Source organism: Brachyhypopomus gauderio, chromosome 1 (genome assembly GCF_052324685.1).
Source record: "Brachyhypopomus gauderio isolate BG-103 chromosome 1, BGAUD_0.2, whole genome shotgun sequence".
In the NCBI taxonomy this organism is placed as follows: Eukaryota; Metazoa; Chordata; class Actinopteri; order Gymnotiformes; family Hypopomidae; genus Brachyhypopomus; species Brachyhypopomus gauderio.
The window spans coordinates 18,086,610-18,112,103 of NC_135211.1; the positions used below are offsets into that span (position 1 = coordinate 18,086,610).

Sequence of the window (25,494 nt, forward strand, 5' to 3'; positions counted from 1 at the left end):
GAGGTAGAGGCAGACAGAGTGAGGTACAGGGAGGTAGAGGTAGACAGTGAGGTACAGGGAGGTAGAGGCAGATAGTGAGGTACAGGGAGGTAGAGGCAGACAGAGTGAGGTACAGGGAGGTAGAGGCAGACAGAGTGAGGTACAGAGAGGTAGAGGCAGATAGTGAGTTACAGGGAGGTAGAGGTAGACATATTGAGGTACAGAGAGGTAGAGGTAGACAGTGAGGTACAGGGAGGTAGAGGTAGACAGTGAGGTACAGGGAGGTAGAGGCAGACAGATTGAGGTACAGAGAGGTAGAAGCAGACAGAGTGAGGTACAAGGAGGTAGAGGCAGACAGAGTGAGGTACAGGGAGGTAGAGGTAAACAGTGAGGTACAGGGAGGTAGAGGCAGATAGTGAGGTACAGGGAGGTAGAGGCAGACAGAGTGAGGTACAGAGAGGTAGAGGCAGATAGTGAGGTACAGGGAGGTAGAGGTAGACAGATTGAGGTACAGAGAGGTAGAGGCAGAGTGAGGTTCAGGGAGGTAGAGGCAGACAGAGTGAGGTACAGAGAGGTAGAGGCAGACAGAGTGAGGTACAGAGAGGTAGACAGTGAGGTACAGGGAGGTAGAGGCAGACAGATTGAGGTACAGAGAGGTAGAGGCAGAGTGAGGTACAGGGAGGTAGAGGTAGACAGTGAGGTACAGGGAGGTACACAGTAGTTAGAGGCAAGTAGACACAGGTATAAGTAGAAATAGGTACAGGTAGAAGGAGGTACAGGTAAAGTGAACAGCCCAGTAGAGTGAAATACAGGGAAGTACAACCAAGTGGAGGAAGGCAGAGTTAGAAACAGGTGTTAGGTGCAGGTAGAAGTTGGGACAAGGGACAAGTAGGGAGTTGCAAGTGAAGCCTACCGTATTGATCCATGTCTCAAATTCCAATACTGAATTGTTCTCCGTGCTGAGGAACAAATCTGAAAAAGAGAAAGAAACATAGGCAGTGGGGAGGGAGAGAAAGAGGGAGAGAGAGAGAGAGAGAGAGAGAGAGAGAGAGAGAGAGAAGGATCATTATGAATTCAGAGCGAGTGAAGGAGTTTCTGCAGCCTCGCGGTGCTGACGGGTGGGGGGGTTGTGCAGAAGCGATCAGCACTGCACTGATGAGGAAACCCATTACCATCAAGCAGAGGGGAAGGGCTGCTGTCTGCAGGTCTAGCCCAGCATCTGTGTTGGCTTCATTGTCAGTCTTACTGACTCCCCCCCCCCATCTCCCTCTCTTTCCATCCTCCCCTTCCATTCCTCCTCCATCTCTCCCCTCCTCTATCTTTCCCCAATTCTCTTGTCCTCTATCTCCCCCCTCTCACCCCATCATTCTGGTGTCACACTCCGCTGCACGGCGAGTTAGACAGACAGGAGCAGTGAAGAGAGCGACTCAGAGGACTGAATGGAGTTCTTCTGCAGAGCAAAAGACTGCTTTGTTTCCTAACTTCCTAAGACATCATTCTATAAGACTCCATTCTATGACAAAGATATAAGAACAAGTGAGAAACTGAACTTTACTGGATCACCCAAACACAATCCAAGTGACCGACAAACTACTCAACACCACCTGACACTCATTCCTAGATTGTACATGTTGCACAAGCGGTATTTTATGTCCACACATTTTCACTTCTTACTACACGAGTAGTATTCTTCTGCACGTCATATTATAACAAGGTTGTAGTCCAAAGAGAATGTGTTACTGTGTTACTGCATTAGTGGCCTTTGTCTCCTCTCCCATGTTTAATGTGATTTAGGGTGAGATTTGATCTGACCCTTCACGGTTCATATGCAGTTGCTGCAGTCCTGGTCCCGCTGGTCCTGCTTGGCTGGCAGTTTGGTGCAGGTAAGATTGTCCTGCGTACGAGAACAGATCTCCTGAAAAAGCGTCGGACACGTCGGTACTGAAGGGACGATATAGGCAAGATAGCGGACGATGAATGGCTTTGTCTTTTTGAAAGATGAATCGAAGTGCTTCAAGCAAAGTAGAACATGATATACTTTTGATGCAGCATATGCCATTTCACAAAATCTGTTCAGCATTGTCTATAGTGCCTAGGGAGGAGTGAGAGAGGGACAGAGAGAGAGAGAGAGAGAGAGAGAGACTAGGAGACAGGAGACTAGGAATAAGACTGGGTTATGTTGGACAACTAATGGGTGGCCAGGGCTCTCTCATACTGAGGGGCATGTTCAGAACTCTTCTGGTGAGGTAAGCTGTCTGTACTGTTTTATAATGTACAGGCAAAAAGACACAGTCCTCAGCAGAGCTACAAATTTCCTTTCAGATGACTCACTGAACTTACAAGGCCTTTTAGATTTTCCTGCAGGCTAACTAATACAAAGTTATTAGATTGCTGGTAGCAATGTTTAACAGCTAGCTATTTGTGGTTTGCGACTGGGATGAAATCTAAATGCTAGAATGTGCTGCACCGTGTGGGGGGAGTGGAACAGCCTATGAATGTGTGTTGTGGTTTGGGTTGTGATGCGGCATGTGAGGACATGAAGCCCCTCTCCCTGTGTGAAGCTGTGTGTGTCCTCCTAGTGCTCTGTGTGTGTGTGTGTGTGCTCCTAGTGCCTGATGAGGTGAAGAATAAACAGCTTCATTAATCAGACAGAGAGCACTACTGCTGCACACAGGTCTGATTACACACAGCTCTATGGCCTACTCTGAACGAACACACACACACACACACACACACACACACACACACACACACACACACACACACACACACACACACACACACACACACACACACACACACACACACACACACACACACACACACACACACACACACACCATCTACTTCAACAGCTAGTCTGCCTGATTTGTACCACACAGACTAGTCATGTAATGTGTAACTCATTGGAATGTACAGTTTGCATAACCTATTAAACTGGTAACTCATTCAATATTCATATGCTGATGACTTACTGAGATTCTCCCTACTAAAAAGACAATTATTTGTTTTATGTTGTTTTTTTTTTTTTTGAGAAGCTGAGCGTGTGCTAATTGGCTCCATCTCTAACTAACTAAACGAGCATTTAATCAAACTGCCTTCACAGTGTGGCTGCAGTGACTGTACCTCTGTCTCTGGTCCCTCCTCCAGTCCCTAACCCTCATGTCCACACCGCCTTGACTCGCCCCTGGCAGAGCCTCTCTCATGTTTAACACAACCATGACCTAATTACTGACCCGCAGGCCCCTTCCTCGTTCTCTACACTTAAGACCGCTGAGCAGGACAGTCTGGTCTCTGCGAAGGTGTTCAGGTCATCCCACAGGTGAAGAGTTTTGAAGCTGAATGTAATTCTTCATGACAGACTGTAATGAAACAGATCTTTGAAGGTGAAGCTCATTCGTGAGCCCATTAGGGAAGTGATGGGATTATGCTGCACCACCACTGTTCAGCCTCGGCAGATTAACAGCCACACAGGAGCACAATGATGAGGTGACAGTGTCGTTTCACTCTCTCAAGCCACAATGTGATTCGGGAGATTAAAAAAACATCAAATTTGCTCTTTAATGCCTGATCAATACTTCATGGTAGCATGCTTAAAATCAGCCACACACACCACACACACGCAAGCAAGCATGCTTCGTCACTACTGGAGAACCATCTCCCTGTCTCACGGCCTCTGGAAGGGCCCCGTCACTACTGGAGAACCATCTCCCTGTCTCACGACCTCTGGAAGGGCTCAGTCACTACTGGAGAACCATCTCCCTGTCTCACGACCTCTGGAAGGGCTCAGTCACTACTGGAGAATCATCTCCCTGTCTCATGGTCTCTGGAGGTGGTCCGTCACTACTGGAGAACCATCTCCCTGTCTCACGACCTCTGGAAGGGCTCAGTCACTACTGGAGAATCATCTCCCTGTCTCATGGTCTCTGGAGGTGGTCCGTCACTACTGGAGAACCATCTCCCTGTCTCACGACCTCTGGAAGGGCTCAGTCACTACTGGAGAATCATCTCCCTGTCTCACGACCTCTGGAAGGGCCCCGTCACTACTGGAGAACCATCTCCCTGTCTCACGACCTCTGGAAGGGCCCCGTCACTACTGGAGAACCATCTCCCTGTCTCATGGTCTCTGGAAGGGCTCAGTCACTACTGGAGAATCATCTCCCTGTCTCATGGTCTCTGGAGGTGGTCCGTCACTACTGGAGAACCATCTCCCTGTCTCACGGCCTCTGGAAGGGCCCCGTCACTACTGGAGAACCATCTCTCTGTCTCAGGGGAAAGTCCTGATGAGCCAATCACAAGCCGTCAAGGAGCCACTCCAGAGTTAGTGCAAAGGACACATCATAAGCTGCAAACCTTGAAACTTTATGTGGCAAGTGTGTGTGTGTGTGTGTGTGTGTGTGTGTGTGTGTGTGTGTGTGGCGAGCGTGTAGAGTTTGTTTGTGCTTCTCCATGGTTGGGGCTCAGATGCACAATAAGCACGATTAAGAGCCCTTCGGCTGGAACACATCCAACCCAACCTGCTAATCAGAGTGTCAGGGAACATAACAGGGAGTGACGGAGAAGAAGGCCGTGCAGAAGAAGTGTGAGATGATGTCTCCGTCTCCACAAATTAATCTGATTACATGGGCCGCTGTTATTTATTAATATATGCCTTGATTGGTGCTCTAATTAATTTCATGGTCTCGTTTCTGTTGGCGACGCATGCGGCCTCTCCAACTGCACCTGCTGTTTTTCTGCTCTTGAATTGAGCGGCGTGGGGGCAGCTTCACTTCCACGAGTGCTTCAGGAGCACAGCGCAGCAGGCGCGGACCTGCACTACAACTCTCCGTCTCCATCTCGGTTTCTCTTTAACCTTCTCCCCGTCTCTCCCCTGCCTGGCTCCCTCTCAGCCCGGCAGCATACCTAGAGTAAATAAAACATATACACAGCATCGCTGGAGCTGAAGTCAGCGCCCCCGTCATCTGGTTTGCTGGTCCGTTAACACAACACAACATGCTGGAGAACTTGACGTACCTCCTGCATGGCATCACGGCTCATACTGAAGAACCTGCAGAGCTTTTAGGGTTATAGAACCTGTTTATTTTGGTTCTGGTTCCTCATTGGTGGAAAAGTTCTAAGATATTCAGATGTATGGCGGGAGAGAAAGGAAGTGTGCTGCTCTTTGCATGCCAGATCTGCTATATTTGTGACATATTTTTAAGGTCGTTTTGTGCAGTTCCTAATAATTTGTGAACCATAAAAACTGTATTAATGAATTAGTGACTTAATGAATGCTCTTTTAGTAATATAAGACAACTTTCTTGCTTTGTTTTAGGATCACTACCCCTAGACAGGTATAATCCACAATATGCTAATGTGGGGCCCCTGAAGCTAAAGTGGAATTTCTGTGAAATTATGGTACTTCTTTGTAAAAACCATCATTTTTGTTTTGTTGATGTTAATGTCTAGATATATAGTTATAGTTTGTTTTGTCTGCATACAAAAGGAATCTTTTTTTTATCCATACCCAAGCGTAATGATATTCAATATTTGTTGCCAATGTGATGTAAATATTGAAGAATGTGGGGACAGAGCACAACCTTGATGCACCTGCAGTCTCTGAACAAAAAAATCTGTTCTTCTGTTGTCAGCAAGAATTCAGTTTGACTTTAAGTCAATATATAATTCAGTATGTTCAATTATGAACTAGTATTCAGTACAGTACAGAGATGGTGGTTACGCTACAGAGACGGTAGAGTACCGTTGACGCTACAGAGAGGGTAGACTACCGTTGACGCTACAGAGAGGGTAGACTACCGTTGACGCTACAGAGAGGGTAGACTACCGTTGACGCTACAGAGAGGGTAGACTACCGTTGACGCAACAGAGAGGGTAGACTACCGTTGACACTACAGAGATGGTAGACTACCGTTGACGCTACAGAGAGGGTAGACTACCGTTGACGCAACAGAGATGGTAGACTACCGTTGACGCTACAGAGATGGTAGACTACCGTTGACACTAAAGAGATGGCTTTAGACTTTACACAACGTTCCTGTGTACATATGTATGAATGCGGAGTAATACATCCAGTTTTCATATCTCTATCACTTTTTCATCACTTCTTTTATATCCCTCACTTTTCACCCACTGATTTTAATAATTTTTTTAATTGATTCATTTGCTATAGGCTAAATTAATACACATAGAAGTCTGGTCTAATATTACATCCATTTTTTTTCCTCCACTCATTCTTTATTCATTCTTTTTGATCCCTCCATCATCCCATAGGAATCCATTGATTCTAGAACTCCTTCAGATAGAATAACTTAAAGATGCTGTACTGATTGAACTATTAGGGTCCCGTCACCCAACTGCATTTCAAACAGATGGTCGATGTCTATCTACACCTTCTACACTTTTATTCATCCCTCCATCCTCCCATAAGAATCCCGATTTTATAACTCCATCAGCTCCCCTTTCCAAGTTATAGCTATCAAGCTGAGTGAAAGAAGTAAACAGCTCAACCCAAGCACCAAACTCGACTTCATACTGATGCTACGTGTTGATCTACCCCTACTATACTTTCATTCATCCCTCCCATCCCATCCTCCCATAGGATCCCATTGATTTCTTAACCACTTCAAATGTAAAGAAACAACTACATTTCCTACAACTACTAGGTTCTTTTGGGGGCTAATGTACTGATTATCAGCTAACATAGCTGCAGTCTTTATGCTGCTAAAACTTGTTTGTCAAATCAACATTTGTTCAAAAGAGTTTTTTCTCTAGTTTTCTCTTTATTACTTTTGATTGTTTTTTCCTTTTGTCAGCTGGCAGAAAACCTGATTTAAGGTTATGGATTTTTGCTAATTTGATATTTTGATTCAGTGTATGTATATATTTTTTGGAATTAATTAGATCCCAGATCTGTGATTATTATGTTCATATTATGTTCAATATTATAATATTATTATTATTATTATGCCGAGTTTAGTGACTATTTTACTGTTGATTGTTGGATCAGTGAAGTTGTGGCAAGACCATGGATACAAATATGTGGCATCTCTTCTTGTCCTGAAGAACACAACACAACACATCACAACACTAGTCTCACACAAGACTACACATCACCACACAAGACTACACATCACAACACTAGTCTCACACAAGACTACACATCACCACACAAGACTACACATCACAACACATCACTACACATCACAACAGTCTCACACAACACTACACATCACCACACAGCACATCACAACACTAGTCTCACACAACACTACACATCACAACACTATAGAGTCTCACACAACACTACACATCACCACATCACAACAGTCTCACAACACTACACATCACAACACTACACAGTCTCACACAACACTACACATCACCACATCACAACAGTCTCACAACACTACACATCACAACACTACACAGTCTCACACAACACTACGCATCACTACATATCACCACACAACACTAGTCTCACACAACACTACACATCACAACACTACAGTCTCACACAACACTACGCATCACTACATATCACCACACAACACATCACAACACTAGTCTCACACAACACTACACATCACTACATATCACCACACAACACTACACATCACCACACAACACTACACATCACCACACAACACTACACATCACCACACAACACTACACATCACCACACAACACTACACATCACCACACAACACTACACATCACCACACAACACTACACATCACCACACATCCCTACAAGGCTTCAGTGCTCCACCACTCATCACAGGCTCCAGCCCGTGAGCAGCCCGCAGGCCTGAAGGCTGCTGCTAGGGGAAATACGCTGGTGTCAGTCAGAACACAGACACTGAAGAAGACCAACAGCACCGACGCTAGCAGGCTACGAGAAGTCTGGAGTTCCTGGCCAGCAGATAAAGTACCAAGATAAAACAACCAGAGAGATGAATTTGCCTTGGTCTTCATGTCAATAAAGACGATTAATCCACACAGATTACCAGTCTGTGAAGCAGGATCATAAACAACATGTCTAACGCGGACAGGCTCAGGTTTGTGTTGTGGCGTGGGTGAACGGTTAGCCTCAATGACACGGATCATAAACTGCAGAATGGCACACACACGAATCCTCATCACTGTTACACACTCACAACACACACACACACGAATCCCCATCACTGTTACACACTCACAACACACACACACACACGAATCCCCATCACTGTTACACACTCACAACACACACGAATCCCCATCACTGTTACACACTCACAACACACACGAATCCCCATCACTGTTACACACTCACAACACACACACACACGAATCCCCATCACTGTTACACACTCACAACACACACACACACGAATCCCCATCACTGTTACACACTCACAACACACACACACAAATCCCCATCACTGTTACACACTCACAACACACACGAATCCCCATCACTGTAACACTCACAACACACACACACAAATCCCCATCACTGTTACACACTCACAACACACACGAATCCCCATCACTGTTACACACTCACAACATACACACACAAATCCCCATCACTGTTACACACTCACAACACACACGAATCCCCATCACTGTTACACACTCACAACACACATGAATCCCCATCACTGTTACACACTCACAACACACACACACACGAATCCCCATCATTGTTACACACTCACAACACACACACACGAATCCCCATCACTGTTACACACTCACAACACACACACACGAATCCCCATCACTGTTACACACTCACAACACACACACACACGAATCCCCATCACTGTTACACACTCAACACACACACACACACGAATCCCCATCACTGTTACACACTCACAACACACACACACACACACACGAATCCCCATCACTGTTACACACTCACAACACACACACACACACACACTAATCCCCATCACTGTTACACACTCACAACACACACACGAATCCCCATCACTGTTACACACTCACAACACACACACACACACATACACGAATCCCCATCACTGTTACACACTCACAACACACACACACACACGAATCCCCATCACTGTTACACACTCACAACACACACACACACACGAATCCCCATCACTGTTACACACTCACAACACACACACACACACAAATCCCCATCACTGTTACACACTCACAACACACACACACACGAATCCCCATCACTGTTACACACTCACAACACACACACACACACGAATCCCCATCACTGTTACACACTCACAACACACACACGAATCCCCATCACTGTTACACACTCACAACACACACACACATGAATCCCCATCACTGTTACACACTCACAACACACACACACACGAATCCCCATCATTGTTACACACTCACAACACACACACACGAATCCCCATCACTGTTACACACTCACAACACACACACACGAATCCCCATCACTGTTACACACTCACAACACACACACACACGAATCCCCATCACTGTTACACACTCAACACACACACACACGAATCCCCATCACTGTTACACACTCACAACACACACACACACGAATCCCCATCACTGTTACACACTCACAACACACACACACACACACACACACACACACACTAATCCCCATCACTGTTACACACTCACAACACACACACGAATCCCCATCACTGTTACACACTCACAACACACACACACACACACACACGAATCCCCATCACTGTTACACACTCACAACACACACACACACACGAATCCCCATCACTGTTACACACTCACAACACACACACACACACACACACGAATCCCCATCACTGTTACACACTCACAACACACACACACACACGAATCCCCATCACTGTTACACACTCACAACACACACACACACACACACGAATCCCCATCACTGTTACACACTCACAACACACACACGAATCCCCATCACTGTTACACACTCACAACACACACACACAAATCCCCATCACTGTTACACACTCACAACACACACGAATCCCCATCACTGTTACACACTCACAACATACACACACGAATCCCCATCACTGTTACACACTCACAACACACACGAATCCCCATCACTGTTACACACTCACAACATACACACACGAATCCCCATCACTGTTACACACTCACAACACACACGAATCCCCATCACTGTTACACACTCACAAAACACACACGAATCCCCATCACTGTTACACACTCACAAAACACACACGAATCCCCATCACTGTTACACACTCACAAAACACACACGAATCCCCATCACTGTTACACACTCACAACACACACACACACGAATCCCCATCATTGTTACACACTCACAACACACACACACACGAATCCCCATCACTGTTACACACTCACAACACACACACACACGAATCCCCATCACTGTTACACACTCACAACACACACACACACGAATCCCCATCACTGTTACACACTCACAACACACACACACGAATCCCCATCACTGTTACACACTCACAACACACACACACACGAATCCCCATCACTGTTACACACTCACAACACACACACACACGAATCCCCATCACTGTTACACACTCACAACACACACACACACGAATCCCCATCACTGTTACACACTCACAACACACACACACAAATCCCCATCACTGTTACACACTCACAACACACACACACTAATCCCCATCACTGTTACACACTCACAACACACACACGAATCCCCATCACTGTTACACACTCAACACACACACACGAATCCCCATCACTGTTACACACTCACAACACACACACACACACACGAATCCCCATCACTGTTACACACTCACAACACACACACACACACACGAATCCCCATCACTGTTACACACTCACAACACACACACACACACGAATCCCCATCACTGTTACACACTCACAACACACACACACACGAATCCCCATCATTGTTACACACTCACAACACACACACACACACCCACCCAAATCCCCATCACTGTTACACACTCACAACACACACGAATCCCCATCACTGTTACACACTCACAACACACACACACACGAATCCCCATCACTGTTACACACTCACAACACACACACACACGAATCCCCATCACTGTTACACACTCACAACACACACACACACAAATCCCCATCACTGTTACACACTCACAACACACACACAAATCCCCATCACTGTTACACACTCACAACACACACACAAATCCCCATCACTGTTCCGGATTGCTCTGGATTGTTACTGCAAGAACGCTCCTGTAAACTAATTTTCTTCCACGTTTGATTTCCTAGCAAAGACAATGAAAGAACCATTAGGCCTTATTGAGAAGGCACAGTGAAGGCATGAGAGTCCAAACCCCCACACTCCCCAGGCTGGGACTCTCCCCCACCCAGAGCAGAGCTGTGTGTGGGGGCTATTGTGGGGGCGGAGGGGGATGGCGGGAGTAGGGAGTGGGCTCTAAATCTCCTCCTGTCCTCCTTTCTCAGAACAGAGGAAACTGGAGGACGCAGGGGAACCGAGAGCAAAATGACGTGTTCAGTAGTAGCAGGAATAAATCAGGACAACACACGCACCCACACACACAAGTACACACATCTGCACACGCACCACACAAAGCAAACGGAACCACAAGGCCTCTCTCAATGCAGAGAGTGAGAGTGAGAGTGAGAGAGAGAGAGAGAGAGAGAGAGAGAGAGAGAGAGACAGAGACAGAGACAGAGACAGAGAGACAGATCCATAAAACCTCTCTCCTCCTGAGAGCAGGTTTGCAACTTTTGGAAGTTTTTTAAATGGATGAGTATTAAAAAAAGAACAGGAAAGGAGATCTGAGGAACATACAGATGTGGCCAAGCTGTCTGACGTCCTCCTGGCTTCAGTGTGAGGTTCTGTACCAGCGTGGAGAAGAGCCAGGGTTTCCCTCTCTGCAGCCTTCCTCCATTTGCAGCCCCGTCTGTCCCACTGCCTGTCTCCCTCTCCCCCTCACCTCCCCAAGCAAACAGAGAGATTCTCTCTCATGTTTTTGGTTATTTCCTGCATGCAATCTCTCTCTCTCTCTCCCTCTCTCTCTCCCCCATCACCCTTCCTCCCTCCCTCCGCTCTGCTCTCTTTATCTCAAATGTGCTTCCTCCAAGATTGTTCCATTAGTGGCGCGGCATCTCGCTCGGGGTGGCAGTAAATGCCTCAGCTGGGAGATAACGCGCAATAGCCTTCACAAACCTGCGCAGAGAGAGAGCCCAACACCTCTCCGCAGCCCAACACCTCTAAGCAGCCCAACACCTCTCCGCAGCCCAACACCTCTAAGCAGCCCAACACCTCTAAGCAGCCCTACACCTCTCCGCAGCCCTACACCTCTCCGCAGCCCTACACCTCTCCGCAGCCCAACACCTCTCCGCAGCCCAACACCTCTCCGCAGCCCAACACCTCTAAGCAGCCCAACACCTCTAAGCAGCCCAACACCTCTCCGCAGCCCAACACCTCTCCGCAGCCCAACACCTCTCCGCAGCCCAACACCTCTAGGCAGCCCTACACCTCTCCGCAGCCCAACACCTCTCCGCAGCCCAACACCTCTCCGCAGCCCTACACCTCTCCGCAGCCCTACACCTCTCCGCAGCCCAACACCTCTCCGCAGCCCTACACCTCTCCGCAGCCCAACACCTCTCCGCAGCCCAACACCTCTCCGCAGCCCAACACCTCTCCGCAGCCCCGCCCACCGCACCGCGGGGAAGCAGCACTTCATTAGGGTTAGGGGCCCTGCAATCCTCCCGCCTCATGCTGCGGGACTCCCGTGCACTGCCCCGAGCGCAGGACCGGTTCCGTCAGCACCTCGGACAGCTGGTCCTGTCACAGCAGTGCAGGTTCAGGTGTAAAGCCCTTCTGGCTGGTCGGGCTGCATGTGCAGGGCCCCTCGTTAACACTTCCTCACTCTGTGGGTTACTGTGTAAGGGAGCTCGTGTCAGTCACTCCTGGACGGTGTGAACCTCTTCGTACTGCACCACGGGGGAAAAGCCAGCCATCTCCCTATATCAGGTTGGCATGGCAACCTGATATAGGGAGACAGTTGCCATGCCAACAGAACATATGCTGCACACAAAAAGTGTCAGGTTGCAGCGGTGCAGTGTTTTGTGCGTGCGTGTGTGTGTGTGTGTGCGCACATTTGTATGAGAGGAAGAGACTGAGAGACTGAAGCCCTGCCCATAAAGCCACACCCCTCTAGCACTGTCTCAGCTCACAGATATATACAATTAAGTCCCAAATACACAAAACCTCTCCACCAGGAACACCTCAATGCACACACACAGAGCTGGTCTCTGAGGGTGTTTATACTGTTCAGCTTTTGTTTGATTAAAATGAACACTGGTGTGACTGCTCTATTAATGCAGTTTGTTAGAATAAGTGCGACTGCTTTCTTCTGAAGTCTGGTTCACACCAAATAAGCAGGTGGGGGCCAGCCCGAGCAGGTGGGTTTTTGGTCTGTTCGTAAACAAATGCGGTTCGTTTCAAGTATGAACACAATATGAACCAAAGGCATCTAAACGAACCAAACGTCTCGACTTGCGATGTCACAGGATGAGACACTAAACCGGCTGTGAGAGAACAGAGTACTGTTTTCCATTCCAGCTCAGTACATCATACAGCACCAGAAGCCTCTTCTCTTCCCACCTTCTATGGCATGTGCAGCGCAGTCTCCGTTTTGACTATGGTACCACCTCTTGCTGCGTTTCCCCTTGGTAAAAATCCCACCAGGTACTCAACGGCCATGAGAACATTCAGCGCAGAGCGGTGCACTGTTCTATACGGGATGTGCGCCATGCAGAGGTGTCAATTCCAGGTTCAGAAAGTAAAAGTCCTCACCAGGATTTTGCTCAGGCTTCCTGGACTGTGTTTATTCCACTAATTTTACCTGGATTGCACTAATTAGAAGATCTAGCAAGCTTGAGCAAAATCCTGGTGAGGACTTTTACTTTCTGAACCTGGAATTGACACCTCTGGTGCCATGCATCACTCTGGGTTTCTTATTTCCGTTTGAATGTAAATTTGTGTGTGAACTCAAAGCAGAACTAAAATGAAACGCATCATCTTGTTTAGTGCAGACCGAGGGAACCGAGCTGAAAGTATAAACACACCCTTAATGAGCTTCAACTATAAGGCATGCAAAAGAGATCCCCATGCTGGTAGAGTGATCATGAAGGCCGTACATGGCTACAGAGCAGACACTCAAAACACTCAACAGTCAACACTCAAATAAAACTCAAATAACAGATACACAAATAACTGTGCCGAGCCAGAGGCAGGGATCAAACAGCTGGGATTAGTTTGGGTCTGAATAGCTGTGATTAGTCATTATGGAAGACTTAATGAGACATACAGCTTCAGACATACGCGGCGGCCCGCTAGGGGTTAAACACGGGCGGCCATCAGCACGCTCGACCGACGACTGCATCGCCATTGGCACGTGTAGCTGGGTGCAGGCAGGCTGCTGATTGGCTGTTAGTTACGCTGTTAGTTATGCAATAATGCTTTCACGCGGCACCGAACGCATGCCGCCCCGCGCGAGCATCCTCTCGGCTCTGGGGACGGCATGCCGGATGGATCCGGCACACGGCCCTGCGGCTTGGCACGCAGCCACCCGGGGGAGCTGCGGGAATCGCACGGCGGTGAAATGGGAGCGAATATGAAAAGTACACGAGGACCAAACGCAGCGCGGGGTGACTGAACACACCGGGTCAACCGCTAATGTCTCCTAATGGTCCCTGTCTGTAACCTGCTCATCTCACACGCTGTCTCACAGCACTGAGTGTCGGGCTGAAAAATGTCATGTCAGGAGGCAGTGAAATAGACTCCATGGTCAGAGCCTTCGAGAGACGAAAAGTGGGAGGGGCGAGAGAGAGAGTGAGAGAGACAGAGATGAAACAGAGATGAGACAGATATACAAGAGACACACAGAGAGAGAGAAAAATGCTGTGAATATAACAAAATGACACAAATGGCCAGAGCTGACCGTACACTCGTATAAACTCCTATTTGAAATTCAGGGACAGGAAATAGCTCTGAGGCCATTTGCCAGCTCGGAGTCGTCTATTCCTTTGAAGACGAGCCTCTGAGCATTATGGAGTCACTCAGGGAAAGTCATTCCGCCGCTCCATCCTCTGAGGGCTCTCGTACAGCACCCAGCTCCCGCGCCTACTTCAAACCTGCAAGGGTGGAGGCGGCAGGCAAACTCTCCTCCTCAAGGTCAGCTCCTCAGCACAGCGCCCTCTACAGGGAGCTTCAACGCCGAACGCAGCCAGAAGAAATCCAGTCCACATACACACATAGATATTCCAGATCTTCTCTGGATATGAAATGGGTTTTATATTTTGTGAAGGTCAAGACCTCATCACAGCCAGAGAAGATCCGTTCTGCATGTGCAGACACACACTGCAGCCGGGAGACGAGCCCGTAGCTCGTAGCCCGGGCCCAGCGGCGAGAGTGAACTCCTCTACACTGGCACTCTCCACAGCAGGTGTGTGGAGGGGAAGGTGGGTGGGTGTATTGGAGCAGGTGTGTGGAGGGGATGGTGGGTGGGTGTATTGGAGCAGGTGGGTGGAGGGGATGGTGGGTGGGTGTATTGGAGCAGGTGGGTGGAGGGGATGGTGGGTGGGTGTATTGGAGCAGGTGGGTGGAGGGGATGGTGGGTGGGTGTATTGGAGCAGGTGTGTGGAGGGGATGGTGGGTGGGTGTATTGGAGCAGGTGTGTGGAGGGGATGGTGGGTGTATTGGAGCAGGTGTGTGGAGGGGATGGTGGGTGGGTGTATTGGAGCAGGTGTGTGGAGGGGAAGGTGGGTGGGTGTATTGGAGCAGGTGTGTGGAGGGGATGGTGGGTGGGTGTATTGGAGCAGGTGTGTGGAGGGGATGGTGGGTGGGTGTATTGGAGCAGGTGTGTGGAGGGGATGGTGGGTGGGTGTATTGGAGCAGGTGTGTGGAGGGGATGGTGGGTGTATTGGAGCAGGTGTGTGGAGGGGAAGGTGGGTGGGTGTATTGGAGCAGGTGTGTGGAGGGGATGGTGGGTGGGTGTATTGGAGCAGGTGGGTGGAGGGGATGGTGGGTGGGTGTATTGGAGCAGGTGTGTGGAGGGGATGGTGGGTGGGTGTATTGGAGCAGGTGTGTGGAGGGGATGGTGGGTGTATTGGAGCAGGTGTGTGGAGGGGATGGTGGGTGTATTGGAGCAGGTGGGTGGAGGGGATGGTGGGTGGGTGTATTGGAGCAGGTGTGTGGAGGGGAAGGTGGGTGGGTGTATTGGAGCAGGTGTGTGGAGGGGAAGGTGGGTGGGTGTATTGGAGCAGGTGTGTGGAGGGGATGGTGGGTGTATTGGAGCAGGTGTGTGGAGGGGATGGTGGGTGTATTGGAGCAGGTGGGTGGAGGGGATGGTGGGTGGGTGTATTGGAGCAGGTGTGTGGAGGGGATGGTGGGTGTATTGGAGCAGGTGTGTGGAGGGGATGGTGGGTGTATTGGAGCAGGTGTGTGGAGGGGATGGTGGGTGTATTGGAGCAGGTGGGTGGAGGGGATGGTGGGTGGGTGTATTGGAGCAGGTGGGTGGAGGGGATGGTGGGTGGGTGTATTGGAGCAGGTGTGTGGAGGGGATGGTGGGTGTATTGGAGCAGGTGTGTGGAGGGGATGGTGGGTGGGTGTATTGGAGCAGGTGTGTGGAGGGGATGGTGGGTGTATTGGAGCAGGTGGGTGGAGGGGATGGTGGGTGGGTGTATTGGAGCAGGTGTGTGGAGGGGAAGGTGGGTGGGTGTATTGGAGCAGGTGTGTGGAGGGGATGGTGGGTGGGTGTATTGGAGCAGGTGTGTGGAGGGGAAGGTGGGTGGGTGTATTGGAGCAGGTGGGTGGAGGGGATGGTGGGTGGGTGTATTGGAGCAGGTGGGTGGAGGGGATGGTGGGTGGGTGTATTGGAGCAGGTGTGTGGAGGGGATGGTGGGTGGGTGTATTGGAGCAGGTGTGTGGAGGGGATGGTGGGTGTATTGGAGCAGGTGTGTGGAGGGGATGGTGGGTGTATTGGAGCAGGTGTGTGGAGGGGATGGTGGGTGGGTGTATTGGAGCAGGTGTGTGGAGGGGATGGTGGGTGGGTGTATTGGAGCAGGTGTGTGGAGGGGATGGTGGGTGGGTGTATTGGAGCAGGTGTGTGGAGGGGATGGTGGGTGGGTGTATTGGAGCAGGTGTGTGGAGGGGATGGTGGGTGTATTGGAGCAGGTGGGTGGAGGGGATGGTGGGTGGGTGTATTGGAGCAGGTGGGTGGAGGGGATGGTGGGTGGGTGTATTGGAGCAGGTGTGTGGAGGGGATGGTGGGTGGGTGTATTGGAGCAGGTGTGTGGAGGGGATGGTGGGTGGGTGTATTGGAGCAGGTGTGTGGAGGGGATGGTGGGTGGGTGTATTGGAGCAGGTGTGTGGAGGGGATGGTGGGTGGGTGTATTGGAGCAGGTGTGTGGAGGGGAAGGTGGGTGGGTGTATTGGAGCAGGTGTGTGGAGGGGAAGGTGGGTGGGTGTATTGGAGCAGGTGTGTGGAGGGGAAGGTGGGTGGGTGTATTGGAGCAGGTGTGTGGAGGGGATGGTGGGTGGGTGTATTGGAGCAGGTGGGTGGAGGGGATGGTGGGTGGGTGTATTGGAGCAGGTGTGTGGAGGGGATGGTGGGTGGGTGTATTGGAGCAGGTGTGTGGAGGGGAAGGTGGGTGGAGGAGCTGGTGGGGGCCCTGAATCAAGGGCAGACGGAGGTGTACAGGCTAAAGCCTGTGAATGTGCCCTACATAAGCCAATCGACTGCACTGTGTGTCTGGCTTCCGAGACTTTCAAAAGCACCTCATTCATAAGCGTGACACGACGGTAGCAGAACAGGGAAAGATGCTATTCTGAGTGGAGAATAATCCCATAACACCATTACAGGAACAACCCTGGTGCAGTGAGGAAGGATTATGGCGGCTCCTCCTCACATGACGCTGGCCAATTTACACACACACACACACACACAAACACACACACACACACAAACACACACACACACACGTATGTATATACTCAACAGCCCCCCCCCCACTCACACACACACACTTCCGGCAAAGGTAGAGAGCTGAAAAAAGCAATCTGTGTACCACAGTAAAATGCTAAGGCACTGAGACCGTGGACATCATCCTGTATGAGTGTGTGTGTGTGTGTGTGTGTGTGTGTGTGTGTGTGTGTGTGTGTGTGTGTGTGTGCACGCACATGAGAAACATGCTTACCGGTAAATATAACAGCAGCAAGAAGAAAATGATTATGTAAAGCTATTTCATTAACTGCAATCTATGGCGTGTGTGTTCATAACCTCTTTAGCTGACAATTTCATGGCAACACAAAATGTACTATTTTAAAATCACATCATTCCATTTTGGGACTAGCAGTAAATGTTATGTGAGGGGATCACAGCATGCAGTGGTGGAGAGGGTGGAGAGGGAGGAGAGTGTTCTGGCCAGGCTGTTACACTTCACCAGCAAAAGCGAAAGGTGACGGGTTACAGCTCTCGCTCCACCAGGCCTATTTCTGGGGCTACGCCCACACAGGGCAGGCGAGTGTGACTACAGGTCCACAGCTGCACACTGACTCCAAATGTCCACACCACCTCAACTGTGTCTGACAGCTGCACACTGAATGGCATTAAGGCATTTTAATGAAGCATATTAAGCTTGATATTCACCCATAACACTACACTGCGAGCACACGCACACACACAAACATACATACAAAATCTTTATTTGGTGGGTTTTGATTTAAATATTTCTGTCAGGAATGATTCAGATCTAATAATGCAGCACATCATTTTCTGGTGAATGTGGAGACTAAATAGGAGAATAAAATGAAAAACAACAAGATGAAAACCAGAAGGGTCTCTCTCTCTCTCGCGCGCGCACACACACACACACACACACACACACACACACACACACACACACCACCCTTCTCAGAGGATTTTTTTCCTGCTGTTTGATAATGAAACTGTAAACACAACGTCTGCAAGACAGCACTCTGGACTGTCTTTAAACAGACACAGAGGTATGGGGTTAAATACAAAGAAAAGAATTTGTGCTAGACAGTGTAAATTTAATTTTATTGTTTCAAATCTCTACAGGGCTTGTCTATTCAATAAGTCCATTACTTTTCTGTCTGGACAGAACATGTGTACCAACATTAACAATGCCATCTGATTATCTTAGGGTGGGAAATGTTATGGGCAAACACCCTGCTTGCACTGAAGATGATCAGGTCTGAGAATGGCCTCAGTGTGGAGGGGAAAAGATAATGGCTGATTTTATGAGGGAAACTCAGATTTCTGGATTATCTGCAAGAATTCTAATAGGGAAAGCATCACACATGTCTGTCTCTAAACCATAATAGTTATGATAGACAGTTATCATCATTATGGATTATACCGAGGCTTCCTGAGCTGAATTTAAATGACAGTAGAGCCCAGAGACAAAACTGGCCATGTTCTGACCTCAGAAAGAAAAAGAAGTAGAGAAAGAGAGAAAGAAAGACAGAGTTACAGAACGACAAAGGGAGAGCGAGATAGAGAGAGAGAGAGAGAGAGAGAGAGAGAGAGAGAGAGAGAGAGAGAGAGAGAAAGTCTTCCTTTGGGATGGTGGTATTAGACAGATCTTTTCCATTAGCTACAGTGGCTAATTGACCCTGGGACAAATATTGTTGCTGTGAGCCCCCTGGCTGAATATACAGTATAATGACAGAGGCTTTGTGGCCCACTCCTCACCCTCGTCGTTAATTAGGCTGGCATAAGCCTGGGGTCAAGAGGTCATCAAAGCAAAGCCTGTGTTCTTCACTCAGCTTCCCCACATGCAGCAGCACTAGAATGTCATACCTCCCCTCAGGACAAGGTCGCCATGTTCACAGTCTGTTTACACACACTAACTCACACAAACACACACTTCTGATTCCATCTTGTTTTTAGTGTACACCCAGATCTCTGAGACTCTGAATCCATGTGTAATTTTTTTATATATATTGTTTATCTGCTAATACAAACGGCAGAGAGACTAGAACACAGAGAATCATTTACCCCACGTCCCCCGGGGCCTTCGTGCTGTCTTAGAGCAAAGCTATGTGGAAAGAGGAAGGAAATAATCTTTCCCATGATTACAGTTGTAGTAGTGGCTAAAGTATGGAAGAGACACTACACAGAGCATCTTCAGGACAGGGTCACAAGGCCTGTGTACACGCAGCTCTGAAGGACAACTCCAACCTGCCAGTGTGTACAGACTCGACAAGCTTCATCAGCAACAAAAGCAACGGTTTCTCTATCCAGGGACTGTAATCAGACAACAAAGGTCCCACCCACCGCCCAGAATCAGTTCCAGGACCGAACCGAACCAGGAAGTGGAGAGTCAAGTGGCTGGCTTGGTTGTCCAGGGGATCGGCAGCAAACGATGTGATCAACTCCCACTCCACCAGTCCTAACGACAATCTGCTTCTCCTGTGTTCACAACAATTAACTCGTCTCTCTCGTTGCAAAAGGCCGTCTAATTGGCTGTAGCTTGCAGCATGTGTGCTGTGTTGCCTAGCAACTGGTCACAAGGCAGCTTCTGTATCTTTTGTGCATATTTGTGTATAACACCACTTACAATTATTTAGCAGTTAATGTGTTGTGTTTTTGTTTTGCTTCTTTAGAAGAACGTCGAAGCGGCTGTTTAGCAGATCATCATTAAACCTGTGAACAGGGACAGGTACCAGAAGGGCCTCCATCAAAGACAGGATGTACACACATGAAAGAGAAGAACACTGCACCGATCTCCATCTAATCTCCCAGGATATTTTCCTTTTCTCCTATTGGGAGACTAACGGCTGATCCTCAGGGGATCCTTTATGAGACGCCTGTTTAGACCCAGACTACCCTGCACCCTGTGTGTGTAAAGCCCATCAAACGGCTCCCATTAGCCCGTTAGCCATGCTTGGCTGCAGTTGCACGCCTACCTTTGTCTGCTCGGCCCAATATAGCACGAGGGGCAGAGATCAGATAAGGCCCATGAGAGGGCGCTGCCTGCAGGGGGCAGCAGTGAGGCACACACTGGGGGAGGGGCATGCATGCAGAGTGTTGAGCAGGCACAGCCAACACCAATAATGGACCGGTGCCGGTGAAAAAACGCGGGCCACATTTAGCAATAGAGTCAACAGAGGCTGCGGGCCAGAGAACATTAGAACGCAGGCGGCACTTTGGACACCCCTGCGGTACAGAAATCAGCTTCTTCTCACTGTTCCCAACAGTAGCAGAACAGCACACGCCTGCACTGGCTGGCCATCCCACCCAGGGGAGGCGGGGACACGCCCCAGTGTCCAAACCCAGCCTCGGTGCCCAATTACAGCCTCCGGCCTGCCCGACCACGCCCACTCCAGACTCCTCCCTTTCCTGGGTTTCTTGCTCTTGGCTGCTGTTGAAAGGTTGTGCTTCCTCCTCCGCTGCCAGGACTCCGGGAGAGATTCCTCCACTCCGATCTGCCAATCAGAGCTGGCGGCTGGGGCGTTGCTGCGACAACAGGACAACCTCCAGATGGTTTGGGAGCAGATGCCCAGTTCCTACTGAGAGGACAGGATGTTGGGGGGTGGGTGGTGGTTAAGTGTGTGTGTGTGTGTGTGTGTGTTTGTGTGTGTGGAGAGGCTGTGGCTGTATGTGTCTGTGAGGGGAGGCTGTGTGTAAGATGGGGGAGTATGTAGATGGGTGGAGGAGATTCTACTCAGATGAGATACTGACTTGTCTCACCAAGTCAATGACTGATGTCCACAATGTCTTTATGACTTAATTTTAACTACAATCTAACAAATGATAAAAAATTCATATACTCCTCTTAACTTTGAGAGGACTGTAAGAGGGGGCACAAATCTGGCCTGACTATGTTAAGCAAGGCCAATTCATTTATACAGCAACGTTCATACTCTGCGGTCATTCAAAGTACAGATGAGAATACAAAGAAAATAGGATAATATTTTATAGGATAGGATAATATTATTATAACATATAAATAAATAAAAACAGAAGTCACTAGGCACTAAAACATCCCTGAGATCTAGGAGCTCAGAAAACATCAACACTGTACCAATGTGCATGTCTGCTGTGGGCCTTCTGAAGGTCAAAGATGAGCTGGGTTATCATGACAGTGTGTTTGACAGACAACCTTCACCCTTCAGATCAGCAAGCAGTTCAGTCAAAGCCATCAGCAGCTCATTTGATTTTCAAGAGCGAAAAAAAAGGGGTGAGGGACTTAGCAGATCTTTTGAATTTGAGTGATGGTTTCCACAGCCTTGAGAAACAGCATGGGCAGAGTAGTCCAGCCCAGTGAGGCCCCCTACAGGGCAACAGGAGAATGACACTCTCAAACAAACCTCTACCACAGCTTCACTGTGCTTCTGTGTTACGTAATTACGGTGTGTTATGACACTGCAGTTTTCAGTTTCAATGTGAATTTCCTCAAAAGTCCAAAAAGAAAAAGTGTAATTAAAGGCCACAAGCAAAGCTCAGTCTACATCTCTTCCCTTCAAACCAGTGGGACGAGAAGCTGAAACAGAGTGATCGTGTGCAGACGGGGACGGGACCACCCATGATTCCCTCCAGCGCAGCGCCAGTGCATTCTGTCAAATCTCTACGTAGTTTAATTATTAATGGCAGCGTGAGTTCAAACATCTCAGCCTCTTGAGCAAACAGCAGAGAGCTCCTGCCTCCACCCAACTGAGCAGGCAAGGCACATACTGCTGCTTTAAGACCTAAATCTCCAGGGCAGGAAGGCAAGGTGGAGAAAACGTTCCGTCTCAGTGACAGGATTACGAGTGACAAAAACAGCCAGCAAAAACAATCTCGCGGATGAAGCCGATTTATTTATTCAGTGGTGAAGAAAATGGGAATCCTCACCTCCCTCGGTCAAGTTGAAAATTGTGAAACCGTAAAATGTTTCAATCCACGACTGCAGGGCTTAAAGGGGCGTTTAAAAAGTCTTGTCTGGGCCTTAACCATCAAGGGAATGAAAAGGCACTCTTTCTCTCAAGCCTCCCTCTGTTTCTCTCACCATTTCCAACATACACAAACTCTCTCCCTTTGTCTTAAACACACACACACACACACACACACACACACACACACACACACACACACACACACACACACACACACACACACACACACACACACACACACACACAGTTCCTCTCCCTCTCTTACACACCAAACCCTCTTCAGAATTTCTCAATTCCCTTTGGAACGTCAACAGGTCATAATGTCCACACTCTTTCCTGCCAAGGCCCAGAATCACAGATAATTATTAAACAAATACAGACAAGATACATCCAACCTCTTCCAAACATTTTCGATAACTGAAACACACAACTCTGTTTACCATACACAACGATTAAAAAAACAAGTGTCCAAAAGCATCCTACCTTAAAATCCCTGAGAACATAATATTAAAACAATTAACACACCGTTTACACCGCCCCCTCTCCCCAGGTGATTTTTTTCCAAATAAACAAACACGTTGATGACCTTCCTGTGTTCCTCTGTTATTTGTTTTGTTTTGTTTTGGCAGTCACACCTGTTTTGTTGACAGAATGCAGAATAAGGCACCCGTCTTGTTTTCAAGATCACACAGAGCTTTTCCCCACTGTCTAAAACGTCTCTGCTCGAACCCTCTGTCCAGACCAGCCACCTGTCCATGAATCTGTCCAAACCAGCCACCTGTTCATGCTAACCATCCTGTCTACGACTAACATGACAACCCTGCTTCCCAAAGGAATCTCCAAATCACCTGAACCATGCAGTCAGGTGAAATCACAGGCACAGACATAGATAGTAGATAGAATTAGACCCAGTGTGGATTTATACATTACACACATACAAAGCATTGTGTAAAAGCCTCAAACTGGTTATTTTAGCAATGGTATAATGCCCAGGTATAATAATTCCTTATTTCTTTCATTATAGTATAAAGAAAATATAGGAAATAAGTACATACAAGTTTCAGAACAAAATAGCATCTAAAGGAAAATGTTTGTATTTAGTGTGAGCTGTGTTAGCACTGAGCATATCCTGAACTCTGTTCGGGAGACTGGGGAGACTCTGGGGTCCTGAAGGTTTCTGAAGTCTTCTGGTACCATTCCATTCAGGTTTAAGGGAGTAAGGTTCCTGCTATAGATCAAGTGTAAGGCCACGTCACATCTAACACTCGCCACTGAAGCCCACAGAAGCGCTTCTTTCTGGTTTGTTCTATTTTTTAAAACTGTGCACACATTTTCTTTTTTTGCAGTTATATTCTAATATGAGACTGAATTATATATGGCCGTTGCTAAAATCTAACATTACACACACACACACACACACACACACACACACACACACACACACACACACACACCTCAAAATAAAAGTGAAATACACAAAGCTTACAGAGAAACAGGAGGTTTTGAACAGATGTCCTTCATCAGCTGTGAAGCAAAGTGCTTCTGCATTTCTAGGAAGAGGGACCAGTATATATGATAAAGTAGACGTTAAGATCATGTGTGTAGTGTAGATCAGTTCCTTTCCCCCCAAACTTCATTGTTGGCATAGCAACAAGTGGCAAACATATGTCATCATTAATGCAATGGCCATGAGTTTAAGACACTTCACGAGTGGAAACAGAAGTGTCATTCTGATAGACTGGAGATGTTCCCCAAAACAATCAGCAAGACTTTACAGTTGGAGTTTGTGTACTGTATTACAGCTTTATATTGGACAAACTAGGAGAATGTGTTTCTAAACCACTGGACAGTACCATATCCAGTTTCAGCATTAAATGGCTAAATGTACTTTAGCCACATCACCTTTATTCAAAGACGTCTGAAAGTTATTGTCATTCTAAAAGGGCTCCAGATCAACCTGAATTCCACCAAAATAACAGCAGCCACCACTGCAGGTCAGTGCAACACGCACTTTAGATGCACCTGGAGAGGCAAAACCATGAACCAAAATCCATAAGACACAGATAATATAAAAGGAGGATTAAATATACACGTAATTATGACCCTAAACCTACTCATCAGAGTTTAATCCACCAAATAATGTTTATGCTAATGGACATTGCTTTAATAACACGTGTTTGCATTGCCAGTTGTTGCTGTGGCAGAAATTAAGTAAGCGGACTCAAAGAAGAAGAACTCATATGAACTCCTAACATTATGATTTAAACATCTTATTGAGTTTCATCTCTTCAGTAGCACATCTCTCTCTCTCTCTCTCTCTCTCATACTATCATTTCAATTATGTTATGTTCAAACAGTATAAATGACCCAGTAAAAAATGTGTTGTTCAGGACAAGAGAGTGCATTCTGGAGAGGTACACAAGCATCACTCTCAGTGTGAGGCTCTGAGCTCCCCTAGCCAGTGCCAGGGTTCTGTACTCAAACATCTGATCAGTGTACAAAGAGATCCATTTGGACTTGACT

The 25,494-nt window shown here is 47.9% G+C and overlaps 1 protein-coding gene across 1 annotated transcript in view; it reads right to left on the reverse strand.

Annotated features, from left to right (window-relative positions):
• Positions 1–25,494, reverse strand: part of itfg1 (integrin alpha FG-GAP repeat containing 1) — a 123,594-nt gene that overhangs the window by 95,640 nt on the left and 2,460 nt on the right. The window contains exon 7 of the mRNA XM_077000440.1: positions 893–951. Coding sequence (XP_076856555.1) covers positions 893–951 — 59 coding nt within the window. The remainder of the gene's footprint in view (positions 1–892; positions 952–25,494) is intronic.